This window comes from Onychomys torridus, chromosome 23 (assembly GCF_903995425.1).
Source record: "Onychomys torridus chromosome 23, mOncTor1.1, whole genome shotgun sequence".
Taxonomy (NCBI): domain Eukaryota; kingdom Metazoa; phylum Chordata; class Mammalia; order Rodentia; family Cricetidae; genus Onychomys; species Onychomys torridus.
The window spans coordinates 43467983-43493913 of NC_050465.1; the positions used below are offsets into that span (position 1 = coordinate 43467983).

The 25931-nt window shown below is 45.1% G+C and overlaps 2 protein-coding genes across 3 annotated transcripts in view; both read left to right on the forward strand.

Moving 5' to 3' along the window:
* The window catches only part of LOC118573013 (aldehyde oxidase 2), a 115343-nt gene extending 105979 nt beyond the window's left edge, over positions 1-9364 (forward strand). Inside the window, exons 35-36 of the mRNA XM_036172995.1 lie at positions 8827-8936; positions 9022-9364. Of these exons, the coding sequence (XP_036028888.1) occupies positions 8827-8936; positions 9022-9364 (453 nt within the window). The remainder of the gene's footprint in view (positions 1-8826; positions 8937-9021) is intronic.
* Positions 9329-25554, forward strand: Bzw1 (basic leucine zipper and W2 domains 1). Of its 2 annotated transcripts, XM_036173345.1 has the most exons (11): positions 9329-9655; positions 10733-10806; positions 14239-14415; positions 16170-16264; positions 17799-17864; positions 18455-18590; positions 19619-19899; positions 20893-21039; positions 21684-21822; positions 22252-22374; positions 23293-25554. In XM_036173345.1, exons 2-11 carry the CDS (start codon positions 10743-10745, stop codon positions 23322-23324), a joined length of 1260 nt encoding a protein of 419 aa, XP_036029238.1. In that variant the 5' UTR covers positions 9329-9655; positions 10733-10742; the 3' UTR covers positions 23325-25554. The 2 variants fall into 2 exon arrangements, with proteins under 2 accessions (XP_036029238.1, XP_036029239.1); XM_036173346.1 differs by lacking the exons at positions 9329-9655; positions 10733-10806; positions 16170-16264 and having other exon boundaries at positions 14338-14421.
* The last annotated feature ends 377 nt before the right edge of the window (positions 25555-25931 follow it).

The following is a 25931-nucleotide window of genomic DNA, read 5'->3' on the forward strand; positions in this document are numbered from 1 at the left end:
CACATAAGACTACCGTTTGTGCCAGGCAGCGGTGGTGCACGCCTTTAATCCCAGCACTGTGTAGCCCTGACTGTCCCGGAACTCACCTTGTAGACTATTATTAGGATTTTTAAATGAGTGGGACTCAAGCCAGGAGTGGTGGCCCTAGCCTGTCATCCCAGCACTCTGGAGGCTGATGCAGAGTGTCACTGTGGGCTTGAGGCCTGCCTGGGCTACATAGTGACGCTCTGTAAACTAACAGACGCTCAAACATTGCTGCTTTCTCATCAGATAAACTGGCATTGATTTACTTAATGGGAATCGAGCTTCTTTTGGAACAGTAATGATCAAGAACATAGTAGCTATTTCATTCAAAGGAAGTTCTACACACAAAGTTGCATTGAAACTAATTCATAACCAGGCAGTGGTGGCGCACACCTTGAATCCCAGCACTCGGGAGGTAGAGGCAGTTGGATCTCTGTGAGTTCGAGGCCAGCCTGGACTATAGAGTGAGTTCCAGGAAAAGCACAAAGCTACACAGAGAAACCCTGTCTTCAAAAAACAAAAAACAAAAACACACACAAAAAGAAAAAGAAAAAGAAAAAAAAAGAAAAAAACTGATTCAGAAGTGATTGCTTCCTCTATAGATATAAGAGCTATTGTGATTCCCTGATTATAGGGCCAAGTGGTAGCAGTATAGCAGTAGCCTACACTATAAGTACCAGTACTATTACTGTTGTGTGTTAGTTTTCTGTTACTGTAACAAATAGCAAGTCAAGAAGAAAAATTTGGGGTTGAGGATTTAGCTCAGTGGTAGAGCTCTTGCCTAGCAAGCACAAGGCCCTGGGTTCGGTCCTCAGCTCTGGAAAAAAAAAAAAAAAAAAAAATTTATTTTGAACAAAGATTGCGAAGGTTTCTCACTATGTAGTGTAGGTGGAGTTTTCCTGTCCTGACTACCTGCTCTCAAACAATCACTCAGAGGCTTAATATAAATTATAATGTTTGGCCAATAGCTCAGGCTTATTACTAATTAGCTCTGACATTTTAAGTTAACCCACATTCCTTATTTACGCTCTGCCATGTGGTGGTACCTTTATTAGCGTGGTACATTCATCTCCTGCACCCTCTGGGCCTGGCTGGCGACTCCTCTGTCTCTGCCCTTCCTCATCCCATCATTCTCAATTGGGCTTTCCCCCCTAACTTTATCCTGCTTAGCTACTAGCCAGTCAGCTTGTTTATTAAACCAATCATAGCAACATATATTCACACAGTGCAGACCAAGCTGGCCTCAAACTCACAAAGACCCACCTGCCTCTCACTCACTACACCCAGCTAATTGTAAAGGTTTCAGTCCACTGTTGGTTGAGACAGTGATAAGGCAAAGAATCTTGGCAGGAGCTATGGTGAAGTTCATTTCATGGCCACTGGAGAAAGAGAGAGGATTGGTGAGGGCTGGGGAAGAGAGGAAGAGAGAGAATATATATGGTAGGTCTCCTGAATTTCTAAGCCCCCCTCCAATTCTATTCAATTCTACATAAAAGTATGTATATTTGTTTAAAATACTGTTTTAATTGTGGTTCCAAAGTTAAGAGCTCTTGCTGCTCTTACAGAGGGCCTTGGCTCAGTTCCCAGCACCCACGTGGAAGTTTATAACTATCTGGAACTCCAGTTCCAGGGTTTCTGATGTTCTCTCCTGGGCTGTACAAGAAGCTGGCATGCACATGGTGCACATACATGTAGGCAAGCACATTCATACATATAAAATAGAGATAAATCTTTTAAAAAGAGGGTATTGAGTTTTACTAAAATGTTTAAGTTATTAAGCAATGTTTGTTTTTTTGGTTTTGTTGTTGTTTGAGATAGGGTTTCTCTGTGTAAGTCTTAGCTGTCCTGGAACTCACTTTGTAGACCATGCTGGCCTCGAACTCAAAGTGTTGGGATTAAAGGCATGTTACCACCACCGCCTGGCTAGTTTTTTTTTTTTTTTTTTTTTAAATCTTATGTCAAATCTTAATAATTATAGTATAACTTTTAGAATATATATATAGCAAGAGAGAAAAAGTGGTATTTAACACATTTCTCATTTAAATAAAATTCAAGGTTGGAGATTTAGCTCAGTGGTAGAGCGCTTGCCTAGCAAGCACAAGGCCCTGGGTTTGATCATCAGCTCAAAAAAAAAAAAAAATTCAAAAGCTTGCTGTACTTTAAAGGCTTTTCATTATAAACGTTTTGTGGAAGTGGACTGGACTGTGACTCAGTTGATAGAGTGCTTGTTTAGCACACACTAAGTCCTGGGTTCAATCCAAAGCACGGACTAAAACCAAGCATGGTAGTGCACATTTGTAATCCCAGCCCTAGGGAGGTGGAGGCCGGAGGATCAGAAGTTCAAAGTCATCCTCAGCTGTATAATATGTTTAAGACCAGCCTGGTCTTCGTGAGAACTTTTTTGTGTGTGTGGAACTGCCGAATATATTTCTAGCCACACATTTGCATAAATTTATATACAAGTGTGCCCAGACAGACAGATGATGATACAATTTTTAAAGCAGGGTTATAAGAAACTTATTATTATTAACTACAGTCTGCTAGGGAAGTCCAAAGCATAATTCATATCCATTTCCCAGATCACAGGGAAGAAACAATGTGTTTCTCCAAACAAGCTCTTGAAACAATCGACAACAGCTGTTACTGGCTTTTGAAAAAGAGGCACTATGTATCCTTTTCCACCAGCCAAGCCAAGGAGGGCATCAAGGTCACACACGTATGTAGCACCTTTTTAAACCCGAAAGCACCATGGGGACTGCAACAGTCGCAGAGAGAGGCTGGCAAATCCTCTCTCTAAAACTAGCCACATGCGCAGAAGTCTCCAAACCCGCCACGTTATCACTGGGGGCTGAGGACAGCTCAGTGTAGAGCCGTGAGAGTCCTGAGTTCCAGGCCTGGTGTTGCAAAGAAAAAAGACCAAGTCAACTAAAGACAAACAACAAATTGAGGAGTGTTTATTCTTGAAAAGCTACTAAGCTTAGCACAAAAACAACCCGTCTGTATTTTCCGGGGAGGGAGTGGGGGGACAAAGACAAGGTTTCTCTGTGTAACAGCCCTGGCTGTCCTGGAATTTTATAGACCAGGGTGGCCTCAAACTCACAGAGATCCACCTGCCTCTGCCTCCCGAGTGCTGGGATTAAAGGCATGCACCACCACCACCATCACCACCACCACCACCGCCACCGCCAGGTGATTATAGGTTTTTGATGAAATAAAAAAAAGAGAAAATCATAATGAAACCAGAGATGTTATTTCTTTGAAAACAACAATAGTAAAACTGGTAGACTTTTACCTCGCTGGGATGCAACTCCATTGGTAGAGTGCTTGGCTAATATGTGCAAGGCCCTGGGCTCATGCCCTAGCACCACATAAAATTGGTGTGGTTGGAGAGAGAGCTCAGCAGTTAGTGCACACTGCTTTCCCAGAAGAAGAGAGCTCGGTCCCCAACCTCTACGTCAGGCGGCTAACAACCACCTGTAACTCCAGCCACTGGAGACCTGACACCCTCTCTGGCCTCTAAGGGTGCCCCATAGGCACACACTTAGGTCACACACTTTAAAAAAATCAGGCAGAAGAAAGATGTGTGGGGGGTGGCACATGCCTCTCACCCAGCACTTAGGAAGTTGAGGCAGGAGGACCAAAAGTTCAAGGTCAAGAGAGGTTCCAGGCTAGCCTGGAATTCACAAGATCCTGTCTCACAAAAATAAAAGTAAATTTACAAAATAAAGGAGGAAAGAAAAAAAAAAAGACAAATTATCGACATCTGAACTAACCACTAGTTAAACAACTTAGATGAAATAAAAAAAAATTCCTGAAAATTTGTAAATTATCAAAATTGACTCAGGAAGAAATAGAAAGATCTGAAGGGATCGAGAGAAAGACAAAGATCCGAATTGGTGATTAAAATCCACTCACAAAGGGAATACGGCACCCAGGCAGATTGATTCACTGTCAATCCTGTACAAGAATGTTGTGAAGTGGGAGGTGGGATGGCTCAGTGGGTAAAGAGCCTAAGAACCTGAGTTCCATCTCCAGGACCCACTCAATGGAAGGAGAGAACCAGTGCCTGCAGGTTGTTCTCTTGAACGCCACACATATGCTGTGCTCTGCATGCCCCCACACATATTTACACATACACAGACAGAAATCAATAAACGTAATAAATATTTCAACTCTTAAAATGTTCATAAAGACTGTGCCAAGAGCAGCTGATGAAGTATGTTCATTCATAAAATCTTATCTTAAGCAGGGGAGTCAATCTGACATACTGGCAATGAAGAAGAGGTCAAGCACACTCTTGCTGCTGCTAAGGACAGTGGGTAGCAATTGGCTGGGCAGGTCAGAGGAAGGGACCCTGACACTAAACCCTTCTTATCCTTGGCCAAGAACACAGAAAGAAGCTCTGGGTTCTTATCTCCGTCTAAAGGAACCACAATTGAGTCCATAGTCAAGGGTGTGACCCAAAGTTCAGGACAGCTTTAGAATTGGATCTCTAGATTCTTTTCATGGCGAAAAGGAATCCTATCAAAACAAAAATGCTGATGTGATGGCACTTGCCTTTAATCCCAGTGCTAGGGGAGGTAGAGGCAGGTGGATTTCTGTGAGTTCAGAAGCAACCTAGTCACTACTAAATGGTGAATTCCCGGTCAGGTAGGGCTACATAGTGAGACCCTATCACAAAAGAAAAGAGGAGGAGGAAAAGAGAAAGGAATAAAGAAAAAAGAAAATAGGTTCTCTAAGAAGAAAGAAAGAAAGAAAGGAAGAAAGAAAGAAGGAAGGAAAGAAAGAAAGAAAATAGGGGTGGGGGTGGGGATTTAGCTCAGTGGTAGTGTGCTTGCCCAGCAAGCGCAAGGCCCTGGGTTTGGTCTTCAGCTCTGGCAAAAAAAAAAAAAAAAGGTTATCTATTCCCCAATTTTAGCCCATCTCCTAAAGAGAAAGCTATTTCCTCCGATCAAAAGAATAGATCTACTTAGTATGAATGTAACAAACCACTATCTCTTGCCTTAAGAGTTAATCCAAAACTGAGTGTGGCGGCTCATGCCTTTAATTCCAACACTCAGGAGGCAGAGGCAAACAGATCTCTGAGTCTGAGGCCAGCCTGGTCATTCCCGGACAGCCAGGGCTCCACAGACCCTGTCTCCAAAAACAAATAAGCAAACAAAGAGTTAATCCAGCTGGGCCAGTCAGTCACCCAGACTATCCCCTCAGGAAGGCAGCCACACTAAGGAGATGGGAGCAACAGCTACCCTCTTAATGAGGTAGTGTCTTTTCCTTCCCAGGAGCTTCTACTTAGAGTACCACTACTGTGGAGCTCTAAGCTAGCCTGCTTCTCTGAGACCTCACTCAGGAAAGCCGAACTTTTCCCCTATTCTCTCCCTCCCTCTGCCCCCCCCCACTCCCACCCTCCCCACGCCCCCCTCCCTCAGACACCGGCCAAAGCCTAAGCAGGCTTTCTCTGGCATTTTGAGTTTTCTCATGGCTTCCCCTTGCGCCAGCTGCTGACATACAGCTGCTCGCCAGTCTCCACTGCTGGACATGTTGGCTTCTTCAAAAGGCATGACTTCCTCTCTCCCTCTTCCTCTTCCTCCTGCCCGCGGCTGACTGGTCATTTTCTCTCAATTGCTAATCAAACTGTCCCCAAGCTTCCTGAATTCATTTTTTTTCAGTTAGAAGTATCACAGAGAATAATAACCCAATGAGGGAACTCCAGTTTTCCTGGCAACGTATGGCATCCAGAGTGGGACTCCCTCAAATTCCCATGGTAAGATACAGTTATGAATGTGGCTAGTATCGTACCAGAAACTGCTTTACTTCCATGCTGGAGCAGGCAAGGTTAATGTTACAGATTTCTCTGTTTTTGTATCTTGCTCTGTTTTTGTGATTGGTGTCTTGTGTGTGTGGACATACACTGGCCACAGTGTGCCCGTGGGGGTCAGAAAACAACTTCTGGTGCTCTTTCCAGCATGTGGGTTCTTGGGGTGGAATTCAGGACAGCCTTGGAGGCAAGTGGCTTTACCTGGTGAGTCAGCTCATCAGCTCTGGAGCTTCCTTCAACTGTCTACTTTCAAGCTCTCTTATGAGAAAACTAGCTCCCCTTAAAAGTCTTTGTCACCTCCGTCCTCCCCAGGATAAAGTCCGCGGTTAAGTAACAAACGCGTTGGCTTTACAGAGTCACCGCGTCTCCCGAAGGTGCTGCTGGCTGTCCGCTGAGGCAGTACTAAATAAAAGGAGCCAGACTCCGCCATCACCATCAAGACTGTCAGTTTAGGAGAAAAGCCCACCACACACATGGCTGAAACAGCAGAAGGAAAGAATGACTTCCAAAAGAAGATTTCAAAAGGAATGCATTCAGAGCTGAGTTGTTTAGGAAGGCCTTCTACTGGAATATAGTGTATGAACACCCCACACTAGCCTACTGTGTCTACCCTACAGATAAAGCTGAAGCCCTAAGACAGGCTGCCTGCAATATACTATTACTAAGAAGCCCCATGCCCTCCCACCCAAGGATGTGCATCAGAATATGAGACTGATTTTATAATAGGAAATACTTGGGTGTGTTTTACTGTTTCCACATGTATTTGTATGATTATATGCTCATACCTACATGTCTGTACATGGGTGTGGATGACTGCTTTTTCCTGGTTTTCTACCTGATTTTCTAAGATCTCAAGTCTCTCTCCTGACAGGAGACAAGAGTCTCATTGTGTTACTCTGGCTGACTTGAAACTCGCTGTGTAGACCAGGCTGCCCTGGACCTCACAGACTCCCACCCGCCTCTGCCTCCTGAGGGCTGGGATTGAAGGAGAGCATTACCACACTTGGCAAAGCAAGAGTCCCTTAACTGACCGTGGAGCTTGAGTATATGGCTTGTCTGGCTAGCCACCTAGCTCCAGGGGTTCCCTTCCTCCATTTGCTCTGTGCTGGGACTGCAGTGGACTGCCATGAACACCCCACTGCCATGTGGGTTCTGAGAGTTTGAACTTCAGTCCTCAGACTATGTGGCAAACCTTTTACCTAGTCACCTCCCAAGCCACATTTTAATTGTGTGTGTGTGTGTGTCTTCAAGACAGAGTTTCTCTGTGTAGTTCTGGTGCCTGTCCTGGATCTCGCTCTGTAGACCAGACTGGCCTCAAACTCACAGAGATCCGCCTGCCTCTGCCCCCCCCCCCCCCCCCCCCCCCCGAGTTCTGGGACTAAAGGCGTGTGCCACCACTGCCCGGCTTTAATGAACATAACTTTTTAACTTTAGTATGAGTTTTCATCAAAGATTTTTCACTGCCTGGGATGGTGGTATTGACTCCTTACTGGCTGTCAAAAAGCCATCAGTGGTATAGGAGGTAAAAGTAGAACATGACATTCCTGTGGTCTCACATGATGGAATTGAAGCACTGAAGAGAAAGAACTTGGGCTACACTTCGGAAACTCACCCTGGGAATGTAAAGAAAGAGCTAGTGCTATGAGGAAGCCTCATTTAATTAGGGGGGACAGAAACATAAATCAATTGGGCTTGGTGACTGGTGCCTATAATCCAAGCACCTGGAAAGCTGATGCAGGAGGATTGCCGGTTCAAGGCCAGCCTTGGCTAGACCTTGTCTTAGAAATACAAAGACAGGATCTGATCACGATGTTAACGGAAAAGAGAGAGAATTGGGAAATACGGCAAACACAGACGAAAGTTTTCTGAGGATATGGACCTGCCTAACTTTTATTTGTCTCTAGCTCTAGCTGACCAGGCAGTTAGTTCATTCATTATACTGGTAGAGCCAGACTGACAGGTTCCAGCTGAGCTAGCTAGCTCTTCCACTAACAGCTCTATATGGCCTTGGGCAAGTTAACTGACTTTGGTGCCTTCTTTTCCCAACAGGATAAGACCAACAATAGTGTCAGGGTCATAGGGCAGTTTCAAGGATACAATGTAGTGAAAAAACACAAACACTGTTTTAATAGTGAAATACTGTACCCTTAAATCAGAAACAAACATAATATGGGGAAATGGTAGTCTGTGACACAGAGTATGAAATGAGGTTTCCAAGAGAATCGCCACAGGACTGGTAGTTAAGAGAATGAAGGTAGAGAAGAGAGGCTTAGAGCCCTGACTCCCACCATTTTGCACCTATGCCCCGCAGCCTTTCCAGGTACCCACAAAGTTCAGTCCCACTGGCCACCTGCAGTAGTACCTCCAAGAAGTCAGGTTCTTCCTACTAGAATATCTGCCCACCGCTGTTTCTTCAGTTCGGGAGATCAAACAAGCAGCAGCAGTTTGATGACTTCAAGGTGACCCTGAAACTCCTTTAAATGCAGTGAATGTTAAGCCCTCAAGAACCCAGGCGCCTTGTATGGATGGGTAAGGAAGATTCAAGTTGTGAGGAGAGGAACGGTGGTGGGCAGCAATGCAGACTTTTGAGTAACCCGAATACCCAGAGCAAGGTTCTAAGGAGACCTGGAACACACACAATATTACGAGGCAAGGAGGGCAAAGATTAAGAATGACTGGATTTTCCTGCGACTTCAGGAAACAACTCGAGGAAGTAATTTTCCGATCAAGTTGGTAGGTGAGGGCAGCGGTCAGAGCGTTAGGAAGGCGATTAATAAATATACACTGGTTTTTTTTTTTTGTTTTTTGTTTTTTAACCGAGTATGTACGATAAAAGTTGGGACGGGGAAGGTGATTTTAAGGACAAATCCCGATTTCAAGGTTTCTCTAGCAGGAGAGCGAGGAAGCAGACGAAAAGGGTACAAACAAGTTGCGGGCGCAGAGTTTTTATCTGATGTCCCCGAGAATATATCTTGGTCTTTGCTAAGGTCCTCAGAGTGGGGCCCCTCCGCTGGCAATACCTGCATGTCGGAGACTCTGAGATAAAAAAAGGCACATTCCTGGGTCCTGCACCAGAACCCATGACACACTCTGCGAGGTGTGTGTGTGTGTGTGTGTGTGTGCGTGTGCGTGTGCGTGTGTGTCCCTGCAATCTGCCTGAACAAGTCCCCAGCCCACCGCAGTCCGGGGACCAGCACCACTTGGCTGGGCGTGGCGGCAGCCGGGGGTCCGCCCGGCTTGCCCTCGGCCCTCTCTGCACCGCGGAGCGCGGAGGCCCCGGCTTCAGACGCGACCCCAGGCGGTGCCGACGACCCCGGCCAGGCAGACGAGAGGCGGGGACCCGCCGCGGCCTGGCCGAGCCCTCCCGCGGCCCCGGCCTCCAGGCACGCCGCCCAGCGAGCCCCCTACCCCGGGGGCTGGAGCGGACGGGTCCAACTCGCGCCCGTCGAGGGGCGGCCGCCCCCTTCCACCCGCGCCGCGAGCCGAGGCTCCGGAGGATGCGGCGGGGGAGGAGAGGTGGGCTAGCCCGGCACACGTTGTCAGGGCGGGCTGGGGCCTCCGAGCGGCAGACGGGCGCCCACCGCACCCCGCTGCGGCCGCCGGCGCCCCCGCGCCAACACCCCGCGTCCCCGGCGTCCCCGGCGGGCAGGGTGCGAACTGGCGCAGGGGAGAAATCTCGCGATAGCAGGCCGCCGGGGCGGGGGTGGCGCCTCTTCCTCTCCTCCTGCTCGCGTTAGTTCCGGTCGCAGAGGAGACAGCGCCGCAGTTGCCGCCAGCTCGGGGATTTCTGGCTCTTTTCTCTTCGCCTTAAATTCGGTGAGGCGAGCGCGGCGCAGGCCCGGGGGAGGGTGGAGGGTCGGGGCGCTCGGTGGCCCGGCGGCGGCGGCAGCAGCGGCGGCGGAGGGCGAGGGTGGCGGCGCGGTTCGGCGGAGGGCTCCGGGGCCTGGATTCTCCCGTAAGCCGGGGGGCCGCCGCTCTGGCTGGCGGGGCAGGCGGGCGGGCGAGCGAGGCCGCGGGGCGCCGGGGTGGCGGCGCGCCACCCCGTGTGCGCCCCGGCCGGCCTGGGTAACAAAGCCGCCGCGGCCTCTGTTGGGTGATGTACGCGTGGGGTGGGGGTGGGTTCGGCGGGCGGGGCGCAGCCGCCGCCACCACCGCCGCGGTCGCCGCCTCCGCCGCTGCTTTTCGCGGGAGGGCGGGCGGATGTACGGGGCGGCGGGGGCCCCGGCGCGCAGCGCCTCGGCGCCTGTGGTCCGCTCGGCGCGGCGGCCACCACCGCAGGCGACAGGGTCGGTGGAGAAGGGCCCGCGGGCGCGGTGGGGCTCGCCAAGGCCGGAGCAGGGCGGGGGGGAGGTCCCCCTTCCGAGGCGGGAGGCCCGGGGAAGGGTGTGGATGCGGAGACACGTGCCCCGCCGGGGAGAAGGGCAGCTTGCTCCCGGGCTGGAGGAGCGTGTGCGGCCGGCTCTCAGCTTTGCAGCTTGGGAAGGGTGCAAGCTCCCCGGCGCCGCTTTGGAGGGAAGGGCGGTGCTGTGGAGGAGCGAGTCCCTTGGACCGAGAGCTCGTGGCCGTGAGAGTCCGCCGAGTTGTGGCGACTTAGGAAGAAAAGTGGGCGCTGCAGAGGGAAGTGTAGAAGAGGCTCGTGATAGGCGATTCGTCACCACCGGACAGGGTGACAGTGTCGTGTCGGGCCAGGGTGTAGTTCCGGGACTTCGTTTAAAGGGGTTCTTGTAGAGAGGGAAAGGTACCCGCACCGGTTGGCTCTGTTGCCCGGTGGACTGAGAGGTGTGTGCTCGGTTTGATTAGTTGTGATTTTTGGGTTAAGGTTTGATAACTGTGTTTTCGAAGTTAATGTCACTGGCAAAGATGCATTTTTAAGGCCCTATTTCTCTTTTCTAGGGTGTCTTTTATGAATAATCAAAAGCAGCAAAAACCAACGCTATCAGGCCAGCGTTTTAAAACCAGAAAAAGAGGTAAATATTTGTTCATCTCCCTTAAGCTTTCAGACATTTTGTACCTTGGTTTCTCTCAGTCAGCTGCATGTTACTAACCCCTCGAGAGAAAATAACAGAAACTTGGGTTTCTAGCTGACTGCTATTTCAGATAGCACGCTTAGTGTTTCTACTGTTTCCTCGGGACTTCACTTTTTAGTATCAGTAGTCCTTTAGCGTGAAAACTAGTGGCTAAGATAAAAAGCTGTGGTTTTAAATTGGTAGTTTTTGTCTTTTTAGACAGGGCTTCTCTGTGTAACAGGACTGGCTGTTCTGGAACTCACTTTGTAGAGTGAGTGGCTGGCCTTGAACTCATGGAGATCTTCCTGACTGAGTCCTGTGATTAAAGAGTGCACCAGAGTTTGTTTGAAGGAAGAAGGCTAAAAGAAAGAGGGACACTCCTAAAATCAGGAATTTCATCAAGGTTTTGTGGAGAAGTGTGAAAGAGGGGCTCATTGATAGAGTGTATAATGTGCTCTAGGTTTTAGAAAAGGTGTGTGGGGAAAAAAATCAGATTTTAACTTACGAAAACTGTAGAATATGATTCACATTGAAATTTTAAGAGCTTCAGATTGTAGCTCCAGTGACCTCCCAAGTGCTGGGATTAAAGGCATGAGCTCCTACTGGCAATCCAATCTGGGAATTGAAGATAAGATTCTCTTTAATCCCAGCACTAGGGAGATAGAGGCTGGCAGATTCTCTGAGTTCAAGACCAGCCTGGTCTACACATTGAGTTCCAGAACAGCTAGGGCTACACAGAGAAATCCTGTCTTGAAAAACCAAAACAAACAAGTTTAAGTGGTATTCTTTGAACACACACATTAGCCAGGCATGGTGACACACATCTTTAATTCTAGCAGTGGAGAGGCCATAAAATGGAGGTCTATTTAGTGAGTTGTAGACCAGCCAGAGCTATGTAGTGAGATTAGTCTCAGGTTGTTTCTGGTTTTCTACCTTTCATAGGCAGTTTGACATGTAGTGTTTTTGTGTGTTCTCCATACTCTCCCCTTGTGGTAAAACCAAAGTATTCCTTGTTCTAGTCTTTGTAGGTATAGATTTAGCCAATAAATGTTCTTTAAACTAAAGCAATTTGTCAATAATGAGGAAAAATATGTATTCTTGGAGTTTGTAGATTCCTGGCATCATTTTGATATAATTGATAGTAACAAATAACTTTTATTGTTAGTGTCTGGGAGTTGTCACTTTCTTAAATCCAGATAAAGATCATCCATGCCTGGTGTAGTGTGGCATATGCCTATAATGGGGTGCTCATAAGACTGAGGCAGAAGAGTTACCATCAGTTAACTGGACCAGCCTAGGATACAGAAGACCCTGTCTTTAAGCCCCCTCTCCTTCTCACACCCCCCAAAAAAGTAACAAAAAAGATCTCTTCTGGCCTCCTGGCTTAGGGTGTGATCATCTGTGTTTGCCTGGACCTAAGGGAGTTTTAGAGGCAGGGCTTTAGGAAAATCCTGGAAAAATAACTCCTCGAGTAGTGTGTAAAAAAGTTAGGTATTGTCTAGCCTCAGGTGACGATTGTGAAAATTCAGATGTCATCAACTAACATAAATTGGCAAAGCAAGACATCAAAGGGCTGGAGGTGCACACCCGTGCAGGACACTGGCCTGTGTGCGAGGCCCTGGAGAGAGAGGGTCCGGGTAGTAAAGGCTGTGCTCTACTTTGTAGTATTTAATACTCACAGAAATGCAGATATTTGCTGATCTGGGCTTGGAAGAGATGTTTCAGCAATCCAGAGCACTTGCTGTTCTTGCAGAGTATCTGTTTAATTCCCAGCACCCACATAAGGCAGCTTACATCTGCTTGCACCTCCAGTTCCAGGGGATACACTTCTGGGCTCCTCAGGCTCTGGACACACACATGCACAGGGTGTAGTGGAAATCAGGATTTCATTCCGGTGGGTTTTGTTTGTTTGGGGCCATGGTCTCTACATAGCCCTGGCTGTCCCGGAATTCACTGTAGACCAGGCTGGCCTCAAGCTCACATATCCTGCCTTTTCAGTGCTGGGATTAAAGGTGTGTGTCACCATGCGTGGCCCAACTATCAAGTGTTTTGACTTCAGGGTACATGCTCTGAACTACTAGCCAATATAGTCTTGCAGTTACATAATTCTCTGATTTCATTTCCTCTCTGAAAAGATGGGAAAAAAGATTGACCTCATAAGGTTATTACTGGGTTTAAAGCCAGATGAGTAGTTAAATTGAAAAGAAAAGCCAGTGTTGTGCACACATAAAAGAAAGGGAGGAAAGATCCACCAAAAACTTAGTAAGTTGTGTGGCCACACATACAGCCACAGAGCAAAAACGTCTCAGAAAAACAAAAACAGAGTCAGGCAGTAGTAGCCCATGCCTTTAATCCTAGTACACTGAAGGTAGAGACAGGCAGATCTCTGAGTTCAAGGCCAGCCTGGTCTACATAATGGGTTTTACAACAGCCAGGGCTAGTAGAGACCCTGTCTCGGGAAAAATCAAAACAGAACTGGAGATATAGTTTGGTAGAGTACTGTCTAGCATGTATAAAACCCTAGAACCTGTTGCAGAGCTTAAGATATGGATGCTGAAGGGTCATAAATTGAAAGCCACAGTGAGTTTTCAGCCACCCCGGAGCAAGTGAGACTTGCTCAAAACTCCTAAGAAGGGGCTGACGGGATAACTGAGTAAAATGATGCCCACAACGAATGAAGACCTTCCCTTCGGTCCCTGGTACCCACGGGAAAGCCAGGCATAGTAGCTCATGTCTGATTCAGCATGGCTGAGGCAGAGGCAGGAGGATCCCTGAAACCTGCTGGCGGGCCAGTCTAGAAAATCAGTGAGCTCTAGGTCCAGTGAGAGACTATCTTGATAAGATGGATACAAGTTAGGAAGATATTGTGTATCAACCTTACAAACTGGGGCTAAATTGTAGCTCAGTAGTGCTGGCAGAGCCTAAGGAGCTGGATTCTATACTTAGTTCTGTAGCACTTGGAAATGCAAGGTTAGGCAGATAGATAACCTATAACCCTGTCTGGAGACAGGATCTCACTAGGTAGAACAGGCTGGCCTGGAACTTGGATCCACCTGCTTCGCCTTTCCAGTGCTGGGTTGAAAGGCCTGTGTCACCATGGCTGGCATAGGTTAGTGTTCATTAGGGCAGTCTGGCGACAGTGGGAGCAGGAAGCCTATGCATCCAGCTTGCAGAAGTGCAGCGGGCACATGGTGTTGACCAGATAGGTCGTCCTGCCAAGGAGAGGCGGGTGTGGCACCCCATGCATCTTTCTCCTGTCAAGCTTACTTGTTCCAAGTCTTGGGTACTTACTTTTTTCAGCTGTTGAATTAAATGAAACTCAGTAATTTGGTGAACTTAGCTTCATAAGGTGCTGGTTGTTTCATCTGTGATAACTTTGTTTTCTTCCCCCAGATGAAAAAGAGAGGTTTGACCCTACTCAGTTTCAAGACTGTATTATCCAAGGTTTAACTGAAACCGGTACTGATCTGGAAGCAGTAGCTAAGTTTCTTGATGCTTCTGGAGCAAAACTTGACTACCGCCGCTATGCAGAGACACTCTTCGACATCCTGGTGGCTGGCGGAATGCTGGGTGAGTGTCGGGGTTGTGGGTGTCATTTAGGAAAGTGAACTATGCGCAGATAATGGGAAAGCCAGAACGGGAGCTTCTGACAAACCCAGTGAGAGGGATGTGTTTTGGTTATACTGTGTTATGTTTTGTTTCTACCCCCTGTAGGCTGGGGGTTGGGGATTTTGAGATGGGGCTGTTACTTATTTTTATTTTATGCGCATTGGTGTTTTGCCTGCATGTGTTTCTGTGTGAGGGTGTCAGATCCCCTGAAACAGAGTTACAGACAATTGTGAGCTGCATTGTGAATACTGGGGATTGAGTCCAGTGTGATTAACCACTGAGCAATCTCCAGCCCCCTACCTTCTATTTTTTAAGTCTTTACTAAAGGAATTTTCTCTTTTTTTTTTTTTGGAGCTGAGGATCGAACCCAGGGTCTTGCGCTTGCTAGGCAAGTGCTCTACCACTGAGCTAAATCCCCAACCCCAGGAATTTTCTTTGTGTGTGTCTAGAGGAGGAGTTTTTTGAGATGGTTCCCCTGTGTATCCATGGCTGGCATGGAGGTCACTGTAGATCAGGCTAGACTTGAGTTGACCTGATTTTACTTCTTTTTCCCCCCCTTTGTTTTGGGGGCATGATCTCATTTATGTAGCCCTGAATGGCCTTGAACTTGATAGTTGCTGAGGATTCTTATGTCTTCTAAGAACTAGGATTAGAGGCTTGGCCACCACAACAGGCAAGCAACTTTGAAGGATAGTAAAGAGAATAGTATAATGAACATCTGATCCATCACTCAACTTTAATGCTTTTTTTTTTTTTGAGCTGAGGATTGAACCCAGGGCCTTGCGCAAGCGCTCTACCACTGAGCTAAACCCCCAACCCAACTTTAATGCTTTTTAACACAGTCTTACTTGGTCTGTACCTTGCCCATTTCACACACCCACCGGTCTTTTTAAGATAAGGTTTCCCTTGGATGTATGTAGCCGAGGCTAGTACATATTCCTTGAATAGGGAATTTCTCTTGTCTTAGCTTGCCTTCTTCAGTTGTTAGAATATGAAAAGGGGGATTTTGAGCCAGTTATGGTGGCATATCTGTAATCCAGGTGTTTGGGAGGATCATGAGTTCCAGGCAAGCCTGGGCTAAGTGGCAAGATCCTTCTGTAAAGGTACAGTGTAATCTCCTTGGAAGTTTAAAGAGTTACTTTCTGTGTAGAAAGTTAAATATAATCAAAACCAGATCTGAACACTTCTACTTGTTTGGCACTATTAAATGGTTGATTCCCTGAGCTTATTTCACTAAACATTTTTACTTTTATTTTGTATGTGCAGGAATCTATGTGGGTGTGTATAGTAAATACTAGTTTCCTGCAGGCTTGGCAGCAAGCACCTTGACTCACTGAGTCTCTTTAGGGGGTACTTGCTTGATTGATTGATTTGCTATGCTCATTTTAGCCAGGTGGTGGTGGGCACGCCTTTAATCCCAGCACTCGGGAGGCGGAAGCAGGTGGATCTCTGAGTTCAAAGCCAGCCTGGGCTACAGAGTGAGTTCCAGGAAGCCGCCAAAGAGCTACACAGGGAAACCCTGTCTCAAAAACCAAGGGGGGAAAAAGAAATTATTCATTTTATTTGTTCATATTGAGCCATCTGACCATTTGGATTTTAATTTATCTTGAGTGTTACTATTTTATTTTACATTGGAAATCCTTATTAGTATGTAAGGCTGAAATGGTCATCCATTTATGATGGCCACTGCAAATTTACTATTAACTGTTTCTTAGCCCCAGGTGGTACACTGGCAGATGACATGATGCGCACAGATGTCTGTGTGTTTGCAGCACAAGAAGACCTAGAGACCATGCAAGCATTTGCTCAGGTAAATGAAACTGTCCGTCATAGCTACCATTCATCTGGGGAGTGTCCAAGGCATGGTCTGCTGTTTTACAGGTTGCAGGTAGAAAGCTCAGTTTTAAGGACTTGATGAAATAGGGTAGATTAGAAACTTCAGAAGGATAAAATAGAAAGTAAATTTGCTGTGGATTGAGGTTTTGTTTTTGTTTTTTGAGACAAAGTCTTAGTATGTAGCCTTGTTGGCCTCAAACTCAAACAGATTGCCTTCTTTAGCAAACCCAGCCTTTACTCTTTTCTCTGTTTTGGGGGAGGGAATTATTATGGATGTGTGCCCCCGAGTGCAGGTGTCCTTGGAGACCAGAGGTATCAGATCTTCTGACTGCATAGTAACAGGTAGTTGTGAGCTTGCCCATTCTTAGTGCTGGGACCCAAACTCCTGTGAGAGCAGTGGACACTCTTGACCACTGAGTTAACTTGTTAGCCCTCTTAAGAAAGGCAATAAGCAGCTGGACAGTGGTGGTGCATGCCTTTAATCCCAGTACTCTGGAGGCAAAGGCAGGCAGGTCTCTGATTTTGAAGCCAGCTTAGTCTACAGAGCGAGTTCCAGGACAGCCAGTTCTGTTACACAGAGAAACCCTGTCTCAGAAAAAAATAAAGGCTGGGCAGTGGTGGCACACGTCTTTAATCCCAGCACTCGGGAGGCAGAGGCAGGCGGATCTCTGTGAGTTCGAGGCCAGCCTGGGCTACCAAGTGAGCTCCAGGAAAGGCGCAAAGCTACACAGAGAAACCCTGTCCCGAATACCAAAATAAATAAATAAATAAAATAAAAGAGAGAGAAGAAAGGCAGGAAGCCAGCTTGGGTAGTTTATTCCTATAATTCCAGCACTTTGAGGCAGGAGGATGGGGAGAGACCAAGATCATCCCCAGGTAAGTATGTTCACTGCCAGCCTACACTACAGGAACGCCTGTTTGAGTCCCCCATCCCACCTCCACACAAGGAAGATACTAGGCTGGATGTGGAAATTCATGCCTATAATCCCACACTCAGGAGTTTGAGGCTAGAAATCTCAGATTTGGGCAGACTTGGGCTACTACATAGGGAGACTATGAACAAAAAAAGCTTAGATGAACAGAAGTCATTTTTTTATTGTGATTGCCATATTGAGCCATTCTGTAGTAGACATTCTTTTCATTTTGAAGAGAAAAAAATGGGTTTATCCAGGCTGGACTGGAACTCACTTTGTAGCCCAACCTAGGTTTGAACTTAAGTGTAACCCTCATGCCTCAGCTTTCCCATTGCTGAAAGCTGTGTTACCATATTCAACTTCATAGTTAAATATTTACTACTTGTGAGCAAAGAATTTAAAGTAGCTAACCTGGAATTTGGTGTCTGTGTCTGGGGAAAATAGAGCTTTATTTTGTGATCTTACTGTTCCTTAAGCAATAATTACTTAGTCTTTATTTAACATAAAGTGGTAAAGTTATTGAGAAGTGGCCATATTTTCAGTATGTGATGAGATTATCCAGTGGTTCTAGAAATGACTTTGATCTTCTTCTAGGTTTTTAACAAGTTAATAAGGCGCTACAAATATCTGGAGAAAGGTTTTGAAGATGAAGTTAAAAAGGTATGTGGAAGAATTGTGTAGAGCATGTACTTAGCACCAGAATGGAAAGGGGAATGTTAAGTTCCAGTTCAGTCACATAGTGGCTGTCACTTAGATATTTAAGTAGGCTGTTATTGAAATAAAGTTTGCAGGGTATATCAGTTAGTTTGCTGAAATATTTGAAACTTAGTTATTTCAAATTGTCACTTAGTGTAATGTTAGAACAAATGACAGTTAAAAATCTAGGGGTCCTTTAGGAAGTATTAGAGGGTAAAGGGCCAGAGCAGAAGATGCTGAAGAGATTACTTGTATTTAAATCCTAATGTCAAATATTTCATAAATGGATGCAGCAGCAAAAAGTCTGTTCTAATTCTTCAGTGTTAATTTAAAACAAACAAACAAAAAAAAAAAAACCCGTAGGATGTTTTATTTTTACATTTACTATGTAATGAAACCAAGACACAAACATTTAGTAATTTGTCCAAGACCTTTGAGTTATGAGTTTTATAAATAAACGTGAATAGTTGGGCCACAGAGCTGAATGTAGTTTGTATTACTACTTTTAGCATAATGCAAGTGCTCTTTTTAACCCTAACTTTTTACTTTTACAGTTATTGCTCTTCCTAAAGGGATTTTCAGAGTCGGAGAGGAACAAGCTTGCCATGTTGACCGGGGTTCTTCTGGCTAATGGAACACTTAATGCATCCATTCTTAACAGCCTTTACAATGAGAATTTGGTTAAAGAAGGTATTGGCTTTTGAACTATTGTAAAAGCATGCTTTACTGTTTGTGTGTGCACATGGGGTGTCTGGACATTATGCATGCTTGGAGGTGGGGAGGGAGTTCGTTCGGGTGTTCCTTTGGTGAATCTGCTTTAGAGTGTATCAAGTCTCTCACTGGCCTGGAACTCACTGAGTAGATTGAGCTGGCTGGCCAGTAAGCCTGAGGGTCATCTGTTTCCATGTCCCTAGTCCTGGGATTACAGGGTGACACTATCATGCTCTGCTTCTTTGCTCCTCCTTCAACATTAGTTCTGGAATTCAGGCCTCTGTCCCCATGTATGCATTGCACGTGTTTCACCAGCTTAAGTATCTCCCCAGGCACTTATGACCCTTTTAAGATTTTTTTTCCCTATGTGTGAGTTTATGTATACTACATGCACGCAGGAATCCTGGATGGCTAGAAGAGAATGTTGGGTTTCCAGGAACTAAAATTACAGGTAGCTATAAACTGTGTAGGTGCTGGGATCCGAACTCAGCTCCTCTAGAAGAGCAAGTGCTCTTAATCATTGAACCAACCAGCCATCTGTCCAGCCCTTTAAAAGAAAAAATTTGGGGGGGGCATTCCAGTTTTAAATACTTGATTCATATTAGCATCCAAGTTTAGGGTATGTCTTTAGAGTACAGCACGTATCCATGTTGAAGGGCATACGATTGTATGTATAAAAATGAGAATCCCTTGGGAACTCAGAGTCAGTTGAGGAACCCAGGAGTTAAGGCAAGCGCTCTCCCAACTGAGCCTTAGCCCTTACAATCATTTTCTTACATGCCTACGTTTTTCCTCCATACCTGCAAAGTTGCTGGGAATGTGAGGTCCCTTTACTTCTCAGAATAGCACTGGTTGGCATCGAAGTTCTCAGCTTTGACTGGATCAGAAACTTAAAATCAACAAATGACAGAATATGGGGCTTGTAGTGAAGTGGTCACATTGGCATAGGGAAGTGAGGGGTGGGCTGGACTTGGAGAAACTGAGGCAGGTGCTTCTTTCTTTCCCAGGGGTTTCAGCAGCATTTGCTGTAAAGCTCTTTAAATCATGGATAAATGAGAAAGACATCAATGCAGTTGCTGCAAGTCTCCGGAAAGTCAGCATGGACAACAGACTGATGGAGCTGTTCCCTGCCAATAAGCAAAGCGTCGAACACTTCACCAAGTACTTCACTGAGGCAGGCTTGAAGGAGCTTTCCGAGTACGTCCGCAACCAGCAGACCATCGGGGCTCGGAAGGAGCTCCAGAAAGAGCTTCAGGAACAGATGTCCCGCGGGGATCCTTTCAAGGACGTAAGCTGCTCTGTGCAAACCATTCCGTCTTTAATGTGTTTGTGTTTCACCTGCGTACATGGCTGTGTGCCTCAGTGTGAGTGCCCGCTGCTCAGGTCGGTCAGGAAAGAGGGTTGGTTCTCCTTGGAACTGGAGTTGGGGGCCTGGGAGAGCATTAGTGCTCTTCTTACCTGCCAGCTGTCTGCCCAACCCTTTTTAGGCCATCTGTTCATGGCTACATTTTTACATTTTAGTTTTACTCATGGCCCATAATAACGTTGAAGGTTTTGTGGTGTGGAGGCCAGGGGCAGACATTTTTCATTTGGAGCCAGTTTTGTTGCAGTGATGGTGGTTCCATCTATTTAGAGGGTGGCATCTGTACACTGATCTCCCACCATGTGGGTCTGGGGAGTCAGATCCTGGGTTGTCAGGCTTGGTTGCAGGCACCTTATCTGTTTGCTGAGCCATCTTACCTGCCACGCCAGTCTGCATATAAAATCGGTCCTGTCCTGTGGAGTGGCTTTCTGTTTATATGCAGTACAGGTGGAATTCGTGGCCAGTTTCATAGGAAGGCTGTTTTGTTTGTTTGGTTCAGGCATGGGCTCATCGTATAGCTCTGGCTGGCCTGGGACTTCTTTGTAGACCACGTTGGCCTCACACTCAGAGAGCCACCTACCTCTGCCTTAGAGCTGGGGGTTAAAGGCACCACCACGCCTGGCTGGAAAGACCTTTAATTTTTTTTAATTTTATTTATTTTTACTTTATGTGCAATGGTGTTTTGCCATGGGTGTCAGGTCCCTTGGAACTGGAGTTACAGACAGTTGTGAGCTGCCATGTAGGCGCTAGGAATTGGACCTAGGTCCTCTGGAAGAGTAGTCAGTGCTCTTAACCTCTGAGCCATTTCTTCCAGCCCCTGAAAAGGCTTTTTTATATTTTTGTAAGATGTCTAAATTTGATTTACAAAATTTGTTTATAATAAAAATGGCCTCTGTACTAAATTTGGATTTTTTGCAGATAATTTTGTATGTCAAGGAGGAGATGAAAAAAAACAACATCCCCGAGCCAGTGGTCATTGGGATAGTCTGGTCAAGTGTGATGAGCACCGTAGAGTGGAACAAAAAGGAGGAGCTTGTAGCAGAGCAAGCCATCAAGCACTTGAAGGTAGAGGGTCCCTTGGGAACACAGACTGTCACACTTCAGTGGGCTGTGGACTGTCAGTGGGTGTTTGTCCAAGGCAGTGGTTCTCCACATGTGGGTTATGACCTTTTGGGAGTAGGTTGAGTGACCCTTTCACGGGGGTTACCTGAGACAACCAGAAAACATTTATATTACAGTTGATTTATAAAGTAGTAACAAGTAATTTTATGGTTGTGGATCACACACCATGAGGAATTGTACTAAAAGGTCTCAGCATTAGGAAGGTTGAGAACCACTGCTCTAAAGGATTTACCACATTTGTGGTGCTGGGGACCATCTACCAGGAAGTAGACATGAGTGTTGATAATGCTTTTAAGGCTGATTTGGCTTAATTTGGTTCATAGATTAAAAATAATAAAATGCTTAAAAATAATTGAAGCCTGTGGTTTGGTACTGCTGAGGGAGTTGGGAAATGGGAAGGTTTTTTTTCTTACCCACTGAAGTATGCCTGAATAGAGCTTAGTATATTTTTCTGCTTTCCTATTTTTTTATTCCTGATTTCCAGTGAACTGATCAGAATTCACTGAGGTACAGGTGAGCTCTGTATTGTGGGAATTTTGTAGTGATGATGACCATTGTAATGAGTAAGCCATGTTTTCTTTGAAAAGCAATACAGCCCTCTGCTCGCTGCCTTCACCACTCAGGGTCAGTCTGAGCTGACCCTGTTACTGAAGATTCAGGAGTACTGCTATGACAACATTCACTTCATGAAAGCCTTCCAGAAAATTGTGGTGCTTTTTTATAAAGGTAACTCTTCAGTCTTGTGGAAGTTGTATTTATCCTTAAGTCCTGGGAATAAGGAGTGTCTGGACATGAGCTCCCCGTAGTCACAAGGTGGAATCATCTCTGCTTAAATGGAGGGTTGTCATTCTGTTTGTTTTTGAGACAGGCTGTCACTGTTGGGTTGACTGGCCTGGAACTTAAGAGAAAGATGCACCTGCCTCTGCCTCTGCCTTCCAAGTCCAAGTGTAGTGTTGGGGTCCCCACACCCAGCAGAATTGAGTGTTTTACTTGGTATGTTGCTATTACCTGTGAGGCTAGTTTACAAGTTAAATAAATCCACAAGTGAGATTCTCTTTCCCCACCCACACCCTTATCCCCACAGAAAAACACCTTAAGTGCCAAGTAGGCATTTGTACCTTATATGGTTTCTAATGTAAATGGCGTTATTTGTAGCTGAAGTCCTGAGTGAAGAGCCCATTCTGAAGTGGTATAAAGATGCGCACGTTGCAAAGGGGAAAAGTGTCTTCCTTGAGCAGATGAAGAAGTTTGTAGAATGGCTCAAAAATGCCGAAGAGGGTAAGTACCCTCTGCAGATTGGAAATTGGGTTGTAGCATTGGTTTGTGTTGTCTTTTGAGATAAGACTTGATGGTGTGGCCCTGAATGGCTTTGAACTTAGCTGTTCCCTTGCCTCCACCTCCTGGGCGCTAGGATTATAGGTGTGTTTCACCTACCGAAAGTTGGTTTGAGATGTGACACCGATAAATCTTCACATAAGTTTCTTTGATCCTGTTGCAACTGTATCTGGGGAGATTTTCTGTTCTTTATTTTACTCATGGTTATCTCTTTTTCAGCCAAGAGTGGAAACTAAACTTTAATCTTGTAATCATTTTTAAAGTTTTATTGTATTTTTATTTAGTGTATGTGTATAAGTGTGGCCGATACACGTGGGAACAACTTTCTTTCTTTTTTTTTTTTTTTTTGCCAGAGCTGAGGACTGAACCCAGGGCCTTGTGCTTGCTAGGCAAGCGGTCTACCACTGAGCTAAATTCCCACCCACCCACCCCCTTTTTTTTTTTTAAAGGTTTATTTATTTATTATGTATTCAGTGTTCTGCCAGCATGTATGCCTGCAGGCCAGAAGAGGGCACCAGATCTCGATACAGGTGGTGTGAGCCACCATGTGGTTGCTGGGAATTGAACTCAGGGCCTCTAGAAGAACAGCCAGTGCTCTTAACCTCTGAGCCATCTCTCCAGCCCCACAACTTTCCTTTTAACAAGGATCAAACTGGGGTTAGATTTTACCATGGGCTTACTGTGGTCTTGCCAGCTCCATTATGGGATCTTACACTAAACAGTAGGGAAGTTGAAATTTTTGAGATTTGTAAATGTGTACTTGTTCTCAGTTGATATTAGTCAAATCCTTACATGATTATAAAGTTTCAAATAATGGCTTCCCTGAAATGATGTTTGACTATTTTTCAAACTCTTTTCTAGAATCTGAGTCTGAAGCTGAAGAAGGTGACTGAATTTTGAAACAACATCCTCAGTAAAGCAAACAGGAGTTGTAGATAAAATGTCATGTCTCATGTGTCCTGGTTCTTACATCTCCCTACCTCCCTATATCAAGCATGATATAAGGGCTCTCATGGCAGTTTTTATTTTCACTTTTTATGGTTCCTGGAAACGGTGGGTTGGTTTCAGAAGCCATGTGTCAGGAGCTGCAGGGGCTGTAGAACTGAATCTGGTGTGGCATTGTCAGTTACCTTCTACCTCCTGTATTTTCTACTGTAATAATGTGATGTAAGGCCTTCCGCAGTGAGCACTTCACTTTATCCAACCTGGGTTTTCTATATAACAGTTTTCAAGGTAGGATTTGGTTAAAAATAATTTGTTACAAAAATTCTGTTTGCAAATTAAACTGTAAAAGTATCCAAAGTCTCAAAAGGCAATGGTTTGTGTGATAATTTAGTATGTCCAGAGCCCTGTCCCATCAGTGAAAATCCTGTAGACAAATGAATCCATAACATGAATCCTGAGTGTTTGGACCATTGGTTATCTGTTAGCATTTTGTATTTTTAACCCCAGATTTTGTTTGCTCTCTGGTTTCATCCTTAGTAAATCCGTGGAGAGAAAACTTGAGTTTGAGATGTGTTTGATTACATGGCAGAGGTAGGAAGAGAGCTGAGTTTTCTCCTGGAAACTTGTGTCCATCTGTATCTTTGGATATCGTAGATTCTCTGCATAAACATTCTACTCAGGACACAGCTAGACTGTGAGGAAGGGGTTCCCAAAGGATTGGGAATCGATGAAACAGCTTGTCACTAACCCCTGAGATTGTTGGGAGTGTTCAGGGTGAGCGTGTTCTCCCAGGATCTAACAGGACTCCATTTCCTGTTAGGAAGGTGAAGGCAGTCATAGCCGCCTCCTACTGGGCCTGGCTTCCTTTTTCTATGTTCCAACACCTAGTAACATATCCTAGTTGCCATTTTTTTAATTGCCATGAGCCAAATACTTCTTTAAATGATTAATCCATTGATTTTAATGGCTGCCTTTTTGTTGCTTTTCTTTTTGCTATCCATTTGTAGTTGGTAGGGGAAATATAGCCACCTTTTTGGGAAAGGCTAAAAGTGAAAGTTTTTTAATTGGTAAAAGAAAATAGAATAATGCCACCAGAGACTGAGTGGAAATTGCCCATTTTTGAAGGTGCCATTCTTAGAAGCCAATAATTTGGTATTTAAAGCTTGTCTTGAGAGAATAACATGTAATATAATTTGAAATAAAGGTGTAGTAACCTTGAGCATTATAGCAAAAACATGGATGGGTGGGGTGAATTTGTAAACTGAATGACTTTGATAAAGTTTTATGCACAGGCAAATGTATTCATTAGATTCTGTGTAGTGATCTGCTTTTTCTTTGTAATTTGTAGTCCTAAAAAAAATTTTTTTTTTAAATAAAGTCCATCCTTACATTTAGGTTTTATAGATCAGTCTTTTTTTTTTACCCCCCCAACAAATCCCATTGATCCCCAATGATGTGCTGTGTGTTGTGCTTTCAGATGTTTACTGTATAAGCATTAACAATTCCGTCCTTTCAACTCATAAACACCTCACAGGTTCCAAAGTAGATGAAACCACATTGCCATTTCTACAACCAGATCCTTGCATGCTGCCGCCGTTCAAAACGCACCCTGTTTATTATATACTGTGTATAGTGAAAGAGTGTGGAGTCTTCCAGAACTACATTATGATCTTTGATCATAGATTTTTCCCTTCATACACAGTAGTGTTTACTTATTATAACAGTACATGGGTAAGGCACCTGTAAATACAGTGTAAAGAAAGGGAGCAATTTATAAAATCTCATTTTGAATTTAAATGCCAACCTATGGCCATGGCCTCTAATATGTAATTCCTAATAGAGATGTTAAAGCTGTGCTTTTAATCATTATAGACAACTGTTGATTGACTTCCCAACTTGGTGTCAGTTTCTAAGGCTTTTAGTCTCTTGGATACTATACTGTGTATTTAGAACTGATAAGTGTCACCTTACTAGGATTATTGTCCTAGAAATTCTGTTCTTATAAAATCTCCGGATACCAAAATGCCACTTATTTCCTTGGCATAATGATGTTGGTAAGGGAAATGCATGTGACCAGGAGGTTAACTTACAGAGTGTTGAAGCTTTTCCATTATCAGAACTTCCCAGAAACCTTTTCCCAATAGTGCCCCCAATAAATTTTAATATAGATACACTATATACCGTGTCTGTGCTTTATATGTAAAAGTATTATATCCTCTAAGAATGAACTTAACCATTGAGAAAATGATGTAATTTAACCTAAAGTAGAGGTTTAATGATATGTTTTTAATGTTTATTATTCAGTGTAAAAGTGTTCATTTCTATCGGGGGTCACTGGAAAAGGGTCCCCCCCTCCCTTTTTCCCTCCCCTTTCTCCTTTCACCAGGCCTTGACCAGTCTTGGTAATGAATGACAAACTACTGCTGAGCCATCTTGAGATGGTCTCATTAAGATAGATAAGGCATATCTCATAGATAAGCCTTGAGACTTCTGTGCCCAGGCAGGCTATACTCTGCCTCAGGCCTCTGTGTATAGCCTAGGGCTATAATGGGCAG

Bases quoted from the DNA above. Each gene is read 5' to 3' on its own strand.
- Bzw1 (XM_036173345.1), top strand. From the start codon at position 10,743: ATGAATAATCAAAAGCAGCAAAAACCAACGCTATCAGGCCAGCGTTTT. The intron at 17,865-18,454 runs GTATGTGGAAGA...TTACTTTTACAG, and splicing joins TTGAAGATGAAGTTAAAAAG to TTATTGCTCTTCCTAAAGGG. The intron at 21,040-21,683 runs GTAGAGGGTCCC...TTCTTTGAAAAG, and splicing joins AAGCCATCAAGCACTTGAAG to CAATACAGCCCTCTGCTCGC.